The sequence below is a fragment of the Pantherophis guttatus genome, chromosome 1 (genome assembly GCF_059756535.1).
Source record: "Pantherophis guttatus breed Tessera chromosome 1, ASM5975653v1, whole genome shotgun sequence".
Lineage (NCBI taxonomy): Eukaryota > Metazoa > Chordata > Lepidosauria > Squamata > Colubridae > Pantherophis > Pantherophis guttatus.
Genome location: NC_142063.1, coordinates 245,087,115 through 245,101,195, shown reverse-complemented (window position 1 = coordinate 245,101,195; position 14,081 = coordinate 245,087,115). Strand labels below are relative to the sequence as shown.

General features: G+C 34.5%; 1 protein-coding gene across 3 annotated transcripts in view; it reads right to left on the bottom strand.

The window, feature by feature from the left end:
* Nucleotides 1-909: 909 nt before the first annotated feature.
* CRYBG1 (crystallin beta-gamma domain containing 1) overlaps nucleotides 910-14,081 on the bottom strand; it is a 108,324-nt gene continuing 95,152 nt past the window's right edge. For all 3 annotated transcript variants that reach the window (XM_060689113.2, XM_060689115.2, XM_087882621.1), the window contains 5 exons: nucleotides 12,256-12,395; nucleotides 10,981-11,104; nucleotides 8,248-8,406; nucleotides 5,709-5,871; nucleotides 910-3,152 (listed from right to left, as the gene is read on the bottom strand). In XM_060689113.2, coding sequence (XP_060545096.2) covers nucleotides 3,064-3,152; nucleotides 5,709-5,871; nucleotides 8,248-8,406; nucleotides 10,981-11,104; nucleotides 12,256-12,395 — 675 coding nt within the window. In that variant the 3' untranslated portion in view covers nucleotides 910-3,063. The remainder of the gene's footprint in view (nucleotides 3,153-5,708; nucleotides 5,872-8,247; nucleotides 8,407-10,980; nucleotides 11,105-12,255; nucleotides 12,396-14,081) is intronic.

The window sequence follows — 14,081 nt, the reverse complement described above, 5'->3', positions numbered from 1 at the left end:
AGCTTGGATTGTCAGAGGCATTTAAAAGAGAAAAAAAATTTTTTTCTTTTAAAAGCCTTTGATGATCCCAGCTGAGCTGCGCGATCATCAGAGGCTTTTTTTTTTACTTTTAAAAGCATTTTTTCGGCCGAAGAGGTTGTAGAAAAAATGCTTTTAAAAGTGAAAAAAAAGCCTCTGATGATTGTGCGGCTCAGCTGGGCATGGGGGGGGGAGGGATTTTGGCTACCAGTTCTCCAAACCAGGAGCATTTCACCCCTGCTTTTAGACATTCCTGTGCTACAAATATTCTGTTAGCCATTTGTAAGAATTCCTACTTCAAAACATGAACATACTCTTTGGAAGTATATTACTTTGATATTAGCCTTTTAACATTTTCCAACTGAAATTCATAGAATGTTTTTGTGTAGTTCCTCATTGTTATTTAATAATAGTGGGGAGGGGAATTAAAAATGGATTCTTTATCATGCATTAGTATGAAGTATTTGTACAATGGCTGCATTGGATCACAGTTATATGTGGTTGAAAATGGTAGCTTTAGATATAGATATGGTAATTTAGGTGTATTAGTCTCCTGGTTCTATGAATATTAGTTACTCTTACAGGATGGAATTATGTACGTATACACAGGCAAATATATGTGTGGTTTGGTTGGTCTATCCTGTTGATCTAATCATTGGGACTTCTATTCAGAAAGTTTTTGTGGGTGTAAATGCAGTGATGGTTATCCATGGTAATAAAAATATGCTCTTTGTTCATCTGAACCATGGATTCTCTATTGCTAATCAATGTTGTGATTACCATGTATATTACCTTTAGAGCAAATGGCTGAAATTCTGCATAGCAGCAATTGCTACATTGATGTTTCCTGACCATTTTGTCAGAATTCTTATGTTTGTACAACAAAACAGATTCCATCTGAGTAATATTTATTTGTAAAATACGTATGTTTATACAAGGGTTTGGACACAAAGACATTTTCTGCAAATACCACACCCTAAAATATTTTCTTTATCAAGGATATAAGCAGCAGTTTCAAAATGTTACCAGAAAAATATAGCAGCTACATGATTATTGCAAACAGTTATACAGCAGATTGGGATCAAAGTAAACATTTTAACATTTGTATTGAGTATTATGATTTCCCAATAAACAATGGCAAATTAACTCAATTCTGGTTTCCAAACAAACCAGTGCAGCACTGTTAAATCCTTATAGATTTTCATGACATTTGACTGAGCAGCCTAAGGGTATTGCTAGTTATGACTTCAGATCTGTGTTGGAAGCTAATTGAGCCCCTACTGATTTCTCAGTGTGGCATAGCCAGGCATTTTCCAATGCACCAGTCTTGGCTAGCTCCTGCTGCTATGGCAGGTTTTTGTGTGGTATTATCAATTGTGTGTGTAGGGTGGGGGAAAGACACTCAGCTTGCTGCCTGGGCTTTAAGCAACATCTGATAATGCTCCAAGATAGTTGTTGGCAATGTTGCTTTTCAAGTCGTTTGTGTACATGGTAGCAGAAAACAGAAATAATAGTTACAGACCTGGGAAGAACAGCAAGGGCTATTGATGCAGGAGTTATTTTATTTCTAATTTCTCTTGTAAAATGCAGCACCTGGATTAGACATTCTGAAGAAACAGGGATTTATTAGCAGTGTTTTCCATTCAGTAGTAGTGTGTGATAGCTTTGTCATTAGTGATGACAATATAACAAATATTTTTGGTGGCATATTTTTACCTGCCAGAATTTTAACGTTTTGAAATTCAGCAGTTACATATAAACATATCTTAAAAGTAGGGCTTGTTTTACTGAAGAAACAACTGTGCACAAGTAAAGCCAGCTTTAACATTAAATGTTCTGCAAGAAACTACTTGGTATTCTGATATTCAGGTTAGATTTTTCTGAATTCAAACTTTGAGACCACATTTTCATGTTAATGATCAGTATAGTACTAGAGGAATGTGAATGCAAATAAGGGGGTGTAAAGCAGGAATAACTGAACAGTGAACATTGAAATTACCTGAATACAGAATCAGAAATAGAAAACTTACATGCAATACACGTAGTGAGTTTCATCAGAGAAGGTTTAAAGCAAAGACATAGGGAAACATTTTTTAATGCAGTTCATTAAAAAGCAAGAACTGCTGTGCTACGCAAGTCACATATAGCTTGTTACACTATTTAAAGTAACTCAACTTAGAATACAGAAACAGTATACTTGTCATCTACAGAGATAGTAAGTGCAAATTGTGTAAAATAAGGCAGCCACGCAGATAATTGGCATTTTTAACAGATGAAAAACTCGGCAACAAATGTTTGTTAGGCACTAAAGCATTCATCTATCACAATTTCATTTATTTTAAAATCATCTGAAATGATTTAGATTTTACATAAATATCTAATTTATTTTTTGATGACGTTGAACTAGTTAGCAATGAGTTTTCACTACAAAATATTCCAGTGCAATATAAATTCAGTTTCAGCTCTAAGCTTGGAGCACCAAAACATTAAAAGTTTACTTGTACATTTAGAATTGCACATTAAAATGTTAGTAGCCTTAGTGATATAAAATAGCTGCTTGTGATGCATGTTTGTAATAAGAAAAGGACAGAAGAGTCTAAGACTATTTCCTTTCAACCCAGAATATTTATACCATATACTCATACACAATTTCATTCGTGGCAAAGGAAAGTATGGCTGAGCTTGCCAAACCTGTCATCTTCCTTGTGTCCTACCCAAAGAGTTGGAAAAGAGAAACTGAAACAAGGAGTCAATTCTAGGCATGTTATAACTCCATATTTAGTAACTTCCTCATTTCTGGTTTGGTCTGCCCCTCTGCAGAGCATGGAGGGCAGTGGGCTTGAGCAAAATAATGAAACAAGGCAGAGTTAACAAACATAATAGAAATTAGGTGACATGACATCCATATGGGGTACTCTACTCTTGGATGCAGTGATGGAGTTAGCATATTACAATTTTTGTTTCTTCAAATGAACAAGCTGGTTGGAAAACCACCGTTTGTCTAATCCACTTCTCAAGTATTGGGGTTACATCTCAATCCGCCTTTTAAATAATCAGTGGCTCCCAGCACTGTGTTGGTCTGTCTTCACTGACTGTACTGAGAATTAGATGGTTTTGATCATATTGTTTTCCCTCTATAAGAAAAAAATAATTTTAATTTAGTCAGATTATTATGATTTATCTTTGGATTGAACATTTCAGACATCTTAAAACTCCATCCGTATTTCTATATTTGCTCCCTTTTTCTATGATAATTTTGCTTTAAAAGAAATACTTCAAAGACATACCTTTCATTGTATTTCATTCTTCTGATTCGCCGCCATATAAATGTTTTCTGCATTTGTTTTGTTTTGCAAAGGTATTTCAAAAACACATTACATCATGTAATTATATTATAACCCAACATATTTATATGTAGTCTTTGACTTATGACCACAATAGAACCCAAAATTTCTGTTGTTAAGCAAGACAATTGTTAAGGGAATTTTGCCCTTTCTTGCCATACTTGGTAACTGAATCACTGTAGTTAAGTTAGTAACAGGGTTGTTAAGTGAATCTGGCTTCTCATTGACTTTGCTTGTCAGAAGTTCACAAAAGGTGATCACATGACCTCAGGATACTGCAACTGTCATAAACCAGTTGCCAAGCATCCAAATTTTGATCACATGACTATGGGATGCTGCAACAATCATGTGAAAAACGACTCATACATCTTTCAGTGTCATTGTAACTCCAAACAATCACTAAACGAATGGTTGTAGGTCAAGAACTACCTGTACAAATGCTTAGTTATCAAGCAAATATTTTTAGCTTTAGTTGAGGGCCTTCAAATTTAGAAACCAGATTTAGAATCATAGGAATGTCATTTCCCAGTGTTAAATATAGTTACTTCTAGAGATGGATCAAAAGAACTAGAATTGTGTGTATATAAAATATTGTTTTGTACCTAATTTTTGGTATACATTTTTTAAATGTCCATTCCACCTATCTTCTCTCATGGATCATAAGCTGGATATACTAGTATCTCGGGCAGTTTCCCCCTGAAATCTTGGCCAGATCCCAATGTCTTCAGGTTCATCAAACTAACTTTATAGCCTTTCTAGATTACACACTTCAAATCATGATGAACTGACACAAATATTTGCCAGTTTTAATTATCTATGATCTGAAAATGTTTTTCTTACAAATACTTCTGGTTAGGAGAATCGGTGAGTTAATTCTGCTGCATGCCAAGTGCACACTTTTGGATCCAAGAACAAGGGTAGGGCCTTTTTTTTTCCTGCAGTTGAAAATATAGATGTGAGCAATCTGTCTTGTACTTGCAGGACAGATGGTAAAAGTACCTTATGGTTGAAAATAAATCCATTCCTTACATATTAAACATATAGAAGCTTCAGAAGCATTTTGCTGTATCTCTTGGGGGAAGCATATAAAGAAAAATTCTTATAGATGCTATTTATTAAAAATTCCCCACAAGCTTATATGTAAAAATTTAATCGGCAAGAAGCCATTTTGGTAATGTATAAGTGGATAAAAGTATGAGGTATAAAATTAAGTGGAATAGTTCCATTTATTAGTTTCCTGAAATACTAATGATAATTTTATTTATTTTATTTATATTTCCTATTTCTATCCTGCCCATCTCCCTAAGTATATGAAAGCTTAAAGTATTGTTATGCAGATTAGTTCTATGAAACATAGCTAGTTCTTGCCCTCCTATATGTAACAACCTGGGCCTAAAAACCATGAAACTGATTCTGAATAGATATACCCAGCATCATGCTGTTATTGTTACTTCTTGTGTCCTCCAGAGGGCACACTTACATTATGAGCTGCAAACTTACACTAGAATGTGAATTTATGTCTGTTAAGGTGTGTCATTTAAACTTTGAGGAGTCACTATATATCATGTTTTTTTAGATTAATAACAAAATGTAGAAAGGAGCTTTGATACAAATAACAAATCCTACATTTATTCCTGAATCACAGAGTGATTTTTGTACTTTCACATCTATTCCAATGTTTAGATGAATCAGACTTGCTATAAGATAAACTTGTTCTCCTCTAGCAATAGGTATTGTTTGTCAAGAGGTTTTTTTCCCCTGAGATCTCTCAGGTCAATTATGATTACAGATTCCTTACATTCATTTACTTGTAATACTATACAAAATGAACAATTCATCAGTTTGCATTAGGTATAAGGGTTCAAAAGCTGCCCCTTTAGAAATTGTTTCTTCATTGCAATTTTAAAAGAAAAAGTCTTGTACACAATCAAGTCAGAAAGTCAAGAAAAAGCAGTAGTGCCCTTTATTTTTAGAACATTCTCTTGGATTTCAAAAAATACTAATTAAACACTTCCCTTTAGTTAAGCACCGGGCATGTTTTTTCCTTTGAGGCCATTATGGTTTATTTTTGTTTTTGTAATTGCTGATTATAAAAAAAAATACTCCACTTTGTAGTTTAATAATAATTCATATTATTCATACTAATTCATTATTCATAAATAATTCAAGGTGACTGAATTATTCTAACTACTCTTCTGTTATTATTTGAACACCAGATGATAAATGGAGCTTTATCATACTTGTTACATGAGCCAATATGGAGAACTTATTTTTGCTATTTACCATATGAAAATTAATTTTCATTAATCAAATAAAGTTCATAACTTAGCACTAAAAAGTTCTTACCTTTAATATCTAATACTAAATTTGGTTTCATTTTGCTGTATATCTTGCCATCAGAATGAAAACTCCAGTTTTGCTTTTCATCATTTTGCTGAAGGGCCAGGCCCAGCTTTGTACCAGGAGTGATCAAATTTCCTACAATCGTTAAGCAGATGTCTTCTGCCCCCTGTGCACGGAAACAGCATCAGTTAGAGCCCAGTTCACACTATCACACAAGTAATTGGTCACATGCTTGGATAAAAAGTAGGTATTTCTGAGGGGTCCTTGGTGCTCTCTGAGCTTAGCAGTTTCATTACCCAAGCTACGTAACATCATCAGTGCTAGTCCTGATAGTCCTGACTAGCACTGATGATGTTATCTAGTTTGGATAATGAAATTTCTGCAAGAAAACAACCAAGCTTAGAGAGCACGAAGGATCCCTCGTGTCAACCCTGAGCTACAAATATTCTCTTTTATTGGCAGATATTTTTATTTACCACTTGGAAATTTATTCATGCCAAAATGATTCTCAATATGGTGTTTAAAGATTTCAGCTTCATCATTACTTAAATAAAGGATATCTTTCTAGATTGCTGAAAACATTCAATATTTTCAAAACATAATATTCAGTTACGTGAAATTCAAGGTATGGTATATCACATTTATAATTCAGTTAATATAAATGATCTCACCAATTCAAGCTGCTCAGCATCATTAAATTGCAAGTAAGCAATAGGCCTTAGCTTCTTTTTAAACCTATGCTTTTGGAGCTACTATAATGAGGCCTACTCTTATTGAAAAGAGTTTTTGTTTTTGTTCTCAGCCGAGTGGCTTCCGCTTCTTTTAATAGGAGATTCTATGAGGTGTTTTAACACTAAGGAAAGGCCTCTTCCCAATCCTGCCAAGAATTGGTTGCAAGAATTCCAGCAAGAAATGCTCAAATGTAGAGAAATCAAAGCCATGTGACAAATGTTACCAAATATCAGAAAGGAAAATACTGAAAACCCTTTTATGTTGTTTTAGGTGGGGCATTAAAATTAACACCTTCACTTTTTTAGTCTGTTGTAAGCTACAGCTTCTCATCTTCCCATGTTCAAACATGCTCTACAAAGGAGGAACCTTTTCCACTCCGAGACAGGTTCACAGGATGATAATATAGTTGAGAAATTTCTCCCGTGGAAGGATGCTTTGGGAGATGTAACCCAACTGTAAACAAGAGATCAATCCATAGCTTGCCACTTGGCTATCTTCACTGGATTTGATGTTAACGAGTTTGTACACTATTAAACATGAAGACTTAAGAAGGCTGCAAATTGGCTCCTAGATCAATTGACCAGATTTAACTGACAGGCAATTTAAATAGAAAGCCTCAATGTACGATTGAAGTTTGTAATTGGATTTAAGAAGTGCAAATTGTGTTCTGAAGAACTGGGAATCAAGAAGTTCAATCTGACAAATAACTACATAAATAAATTAATAACTGAAAAATTATTTCTACTCTCAAAAGCTGTTTCTACAATTTTACTGACAATTCTCTTTTGTTATTAATTGCAATGGGTCAACAATGGCAGACATATCGAATTTTCTGAAAGGCTCAAAACCCTAATCAATGTAGCCAAAGACAAGGCAAAATAAATAAGAATCAAATCTTCATTTCTAGCTAATTCCTGAAAATATGTGCAATGTTGCAAAGCAGACCTCAACTCATATTTTTTAATCGTCTTGCTAGTGCTTGAAGGTAGATGTTCAAGAAATAGAGGGATGAGTGTAAGACTCAACTGCTAAGTAATATAAACAAATACATTAATAAAGGGGGGAAATGTATACCGTACATATGGTCCTTTTTCTTTGTTTTTAATTTCAGAAATTGTTATGGGACCACATAACTAGAATTATATCCTATTTTAGAAGAAAATGGACTAGTAGACTGGGCATTAACAGCATCCAAGCATGCTGAGACAGGCACCAAGGTCCTTGGGTCATGACCAAGTCTTCTGAGATAATTACTTTGCCATTGCTGAGCCCTACAGGGGATTGCCTCCAAATCTCTGCCACTTTCCATTTCCTTCCCTCTTTGCTTACCCAGCAGGTAACACTTTTTAGAGGGGAAGCAACCCAGCTGCTGCCAACATAGCCTCTCCAAATGCAATTCTGCTGGATTAAGTATATCTAGAAAGAAGGCTGATTAGCAGTAATGACATCCCACGCAGGTTGAGTCTTTTAGCTTGGTAAAAGAGAGGCATCAGCTGGAGGCACTGTGAGAATGGCCTAGTTCGTCCTAATCCTGCTAAGGACTGGTTATAGCCATAATTAATAGGAAGAAGAAACTTAATTGTAATGAAAACTAATGATAGAAATAGCTGAAGAATAATAAAAAGAAGCTTGTTGGTCACAGGCTATATTTATTAAGTAAATAAACAAAAAGAGAAACAGGGTGGACTCCTTTCAATTACTTTTTGTTTCTGTGGGGAAGCAATACCTGTTTTCTGTTTGTCTTATGGAAAGTCTGTCAAATATGCTGAATTGTATTCTACAGCAAGACATGTTTCATACAGAACCTTACCCTACATTTGATGAATCCATCTTGATAAAGCCAGATCTGGTCTCCAGATTTATTGTCTTCCACAGCTTGTATCCTCAGAAGACTCAAGTCATCCATATTTCCATCAGCTGCCATGAATTTTCCGGTCTCTTTGTTTCTGAGTCTGAAGTACACTTGTTTCTGAAATGTAACCAGTTTTCTTTAACAATAATAAAACACCTTCAAGATTTAGCATTTCCCCCTTCTTTTAAACTAATGTTAATATTATTAAAGGGAAATGTAACTAAAATACAGTCAGGTCCATAAATATTGGGACATCGACACAATTCTAACATCTTTGGCTCTATACACCACCACAATGGAGTTGGAATGAAACAAACACAATGTGCTTTAACTGCAGACTGTCAGCTTTAATTTGAGGGTATGTACATCCAACTCGGGTGAACGGTGTAGGACTTACAGCAGTTTGTATATGTGCCTCCCACTTGTTAAGGGACCAAAAGTAATGGGACAATTGGCTTCTCAGCTGTTCCATGGCCAGGTGTGTGATATTCCCTCATTAGCCCACTTACAGTGTGCAGATAAAAGGCCCAGAGTTCATTTCAAGTGTGCTATTTGCATTTGGAATCTGTTGCTGTCAACTCTCAAAATGAGATCCAAAGAGCTGTCACTATCAGTGAAGCAAGCCATCATTAGGCTGAAGAAACAAAACAAACCCATCAGAGAGATAGCAAGAACATTAGGCGTGGCCAAAACAACTGTTTGAAATATTCTCAAAAAGAAGGAATGCACCGGTGAGCTCAGCAACACCAAAAGACCCGAGAGACCACGGAAAACAAGTGTGGTGGATGACCGAAGAATTCTTCCCTTGGTGAAGAAAACACCCTTCACAACAGTTGGCCAGATCAAGAACACTCTCCAGGAGGTAGGTGTATGTGTGTCAAAGTCAACAATCAAGAGAAGACTTCACCAGAGTGAATACAGAGGGTTCACCACAAGATGTAAACCATTGGTGAGCCTCAAAAACAAGAAGGCCAGATTAGAGTTTGCCAAACAACATGTAACAAAGCCTTCACAGTTCTGGAACAAGATCCTATGGACAGATGAGACCAAGATCAACTTGTACCAGAGTGATGGGAAGAGAAGAGTATGGAGAAGGAAAGGAACTGCTCATGATCCTAAGCATACCACCTTATCAGTGAAGCATGGTGGTGATAGTGTCATGGTGTGGGCATGTATGGCTGCCAATGGAACTGGTTCTCTTGTATTTATTGATGATGTGACTGCTGACAAAAGCAGCAGTATGAATTCTGAAGTGTTTCGGGCAATATTATCTGCTGACATTCAGCCAAATGCTGCAGAACTCATTGGATAGCGCTTCACAGTGCAGATGGACAATGACCCAAAGCATACTGCAAAAACAACCAAAGAGTTTTTGAATGGACAGAAGTGGAATGTTATGCAATGGCCAAGTCAATCACCTGACCTGAATCCCATTGAGCATGCATTTCACTTGCTGAAGACAAAACTGAAGGGAAAATGCCCCAAGAACAAGCAGGAACTGAAGACAGTTGCAGTAGAGGCCTGGCAGAGCATCACCAGGGATGAAACCCAGCATCTGGTGATGTCTATGCGTTCCAGACTTCAGGCTGTGATTGACTGCAAAGGATTTGCAACCAAATATTAAGAAGGGAAAGTTTGATTTATGATTATTATTCTGTCCCATTACTTTTGGTCCCTTAACAAGTGGGACGCACATATGCAAACTGCTGTAAGTCCTACACCGTTCACCTGAGTTGGATGTACATACCCTTAAATTAAAGCTGACAGTCTGCAGTTAAAGCACATTGTGTTTGCTTCATTCCAACTCCATTGTGGTGGTGTATAGAGCCAAAGATGTTAGAATTGTGTTGATGTCCCAATATTTATGGACCTGACTGTATATGTACACATTTGTAACTACATTTTGAATATTAATTTTACTGTACATTTTTATTTTATTTCATATTAAAAATAACATGCAGATGAACATTGTATATTGCTTAGACTTGATTGATAATATACACACTGAAAACATGATTTTTCCTAAATGGAAATTGATGTCTAAATAACTTTTATGAAGAAGGCTTTCATGTTAAGTATTTAGGTTTTCCATAAGGAAGTAAAATGAAATCTATTAAATAGTTGAAACATTTTAAGTAAATAATCATACCTATTACATTTTTTGGTGCAAGAACATTTTAAATTTTGTAAAAGAGAAGAAAAAATGGCACTATGTTTAAAATGTACAACCCAAAATCAGAGAACTGAACTAAATCCTAATTTCAAAAAAAAATCACTGAGGACAAGAAATGTGTGATTTCAGCATTCAGTATCAATAATAAAAGATATTTCTAAAACCTCAAAATGAGAAGCAGAATATTAATTGGCATGAAATATTGAATAGACTCACTAGTGATTTTATTCAGTGTTTACATGTGAAAGGCAATGTGCTTACATTTTGATTCAGAGATGTAATTTTGAACAAAACTGAATGGTAGAATGAAAATCACCATTTAAAATTCCCAAAGACCATAGTTCTTATAATATTATAGAAGATAAAAATCACATGATTTGTATCGTGATTTAAATGGTAAAATGGAATTTTAAGGCAAAGAAACAACACTGGAAGAGAAGTTGAATGAAGATGATAGAATGATAAAAACTTCATAAAAAGCTTTTATATCCCAAAATGGGCTGTAGTACCCCTCTTACCTGCAATAAAGGTCGTAGGGAACCAATTTTGTGATAGCTGCTTGTCTCTTTCCAGTTTGATATTTTTTTAGGCGTTAGTAAAATCTGACGGCCTTTATAATTATGATGTTCATAAATAATCCATCTGAAAAAAATATCTAGTTATTATATCTGTAAAATAATGCTTTTGCTAAAATTTTAATATTTTAAAAAAATATATAACTTAATTATGAAGTTATGTATTTTTTAAAAAAGGATATCTATTAGGGGGATATTTTAGAATCAATTTATAAATATATTGACAAGTATATCATTATACTTGTCAGTATATTTATTTCCCATGACATTCTATAAGAGTTCTTCCAAAGTCTCTTTTATGTCTATTTTGTATTACATGATGACTTCACATGTTTGAATCTAACAAAGCCATTTCATATATTTGAATCTAATAAAGCCATAATGCTTAATAGGCTCTTAGAAAATAAAGTTGTGTCACCAAGAAATAGGAGCTTCTCTTTGTTCTAGCCCTCCTCATTTGTACAATAACATAGATTTATACTGATTCATTACAGTAATTTTCAGAGGATCCATGGGAGCTAAATAACTATTATGTCTGAATCCTTGAAGCATGGTTTAAGTTTATGATTTGAGATTGGCTAAAAGTCAAGGTGTTTATTAAGAATGAGCTAAATCCAATGATTGGGTGAGCAGATTTTTCCTCCTTCAGTCTCTGATCCCCCAAATTAGTTTTGCAGACTTCCAGAAGTCTCTAGAATACATTTTGAGAATTTATAAAGAAGTCTGTTGACCTTTTTCTGTTCTATCGATTGAAGGAGTTTTAATGGAAATGGTTCTACCTTAAGGTAGCAAGATAGAGACACTTTTCTTTTAAAAAACATTCAAATACACAAAAAAACTATGTTTAACTTTTTTTAAAATGGCATAGCCTGCATGGTGGAGAGTGGGACATAATATCTACCTTTAACAAATCTGTGACAAAAATCTTATCAATTGTGTGAAATTAAGTATTATTTTTCTGGAATTATATTATATTAAAAGCACCAACATAGTTTTGCTATTTTCTGTAATATAAACATCTAAGAAAAAGTTCATTTGATTTAGTTCTCTGGGTGAATCTGAAACCAGTAATTGTCAATTGTCTATGCCTAGCTTGACAAAAAGACAGGTATATATACTTTCATATAGACACTGGAATGATATATTAAAGGAAGCATTATAGGAAATCCTATTTAAATTCTACAAATAATAAATGTTCAAGTTCAAATTATAACTTACATGCCACCATGGACTTCTACTGAAGCAATATGAGGATTGTAGCCAAGAAACTGGAGATTTACTATTTCTGTAATGAATTCAAATTTCTTTCCTTTGAAGTTTTCTTTTTCAAAAAGGGTTATAACTGGCTCAGAAAGTTCCTGTTTTTTTTTAAAAAAAGGGAGGTCTTAAGTTATTGTTTTGCCAGCAGGGAATTATAGTGCTAATATTCTAGACAGAAAAAGTGATATATACATGAAACACTGTGGATGACTTTTTTTTTTCCAGACTGAAAAAATATATTTTGAATAGAATACATGGTTATATCTTTTAACACTTCATTTACTGGGAATTATTCAGTCCTCAGGAATAAGTCGACATCTTTAAAGCTTTAAGTTCTCCTAAATAATTTAAATATTTATCTTTTCAAATAATTCCATCATACAAAACTGCCCAGATGGCAAAGTCTAGAATAAAGGACTTTGCTCATTGAAAAGGTATTCCAGGTGTGGGAGGAAAACGAGGAGAAGCAAGGTGATTACTTACAACCACACCTTTCATTCTTGGCTGACATTTTCATGAGTCAGCAGTAGTTGGGTTTCAAGAATTCCCTTGCAAATTGTTGGCATCTGGAATATTTATAGTTTTTTATTGCTAGTGCCACAATGTTAGAATTCCAAAAGACTTGTTTTCTCTGAGGAAGAATTTCTAATAAAATCATACAATTTTTCAAATGAAGCCTTCGGGGTTTGGAATCTGTTCTCCAGATTTCTTGGACTTGCTGATTCTTAGTGGACTTTAGTGAATCACTGAAACTTCATTTGCAAGGAGCTAATTTTATGTATTACATAACTGACTTTCCACAGTAAGTATCTGCCGCCTTAAACCATGTAAAATAGACCCTTTTTTCATTTTGTTAATTTACATCAGTGTATACACAGTTTCATTCTGGTTTCTGTTTTAATAATCATAGATAAAAAGTGCAATATGTAGCCTTACTTTATCTACACATCCCTTTAATTCTATAATAAATACCAGATGCATTGTTGTGCGAAAAAAATCATTTTATATGCCCGAACAACTGCATTGAAATAGATAAAATCATTTAGCAAAAAGAGCACCTTTCAGTACAAGTTCATATTACCCTAATCCTAAATCCTTTGCTTTGGGGTGGAATTTATTCTGTTCAAATGGGTACCTTTTTTTCAAACTCAAAACAGACTTGTTTGGATTCTCCAGGGACAAATTAATACACTCTTCAAGTAGGATTATCTCTACTCGTGTTTACTTAAGCTTTCATCTAAGAAAAACTTAGGGGCGTAAACATGTTGAAATTCCAGCCTATGTTTATCATCGCTCTTAATACCCACACAATTATCTTTCTCTCCCAATTTTGTAAAACCTCTTTATTTTTTCCCCCGGTATTATTCCAGCCAATTAGTAACAAACTGTAACCAAGAAAACATTATGGCATTATGGAGTTAAACTTAGTGATGTCTTCTCAGATTGTGCTACATAATAAAGCAATCAAGTCAAGCATACTGCAATACCCAAGGATATATTTTGCTCTATTTTATCTCATACATATGCATCCCAGGAAGATGTAGATGTGGCTATAGGTATATGATGCCTCTAGCCTGATCACACAAAGATGGAAGCTTGGTTTCTAGTTTTGTACTCAAAGAAGAATTAGTAGAAAAGAAGCTCCTCCTCCTCTTCTCTACTGATCTCATTGCATACTTTCACTTGAAGCTGCTTTGCTTTTAATTGAACTCCAATACTAGAAACTGAATTGGTCTAGGGTGAAAAATACAGGTAGTCCTCGACTTACAACAGTTCAGTTAGTG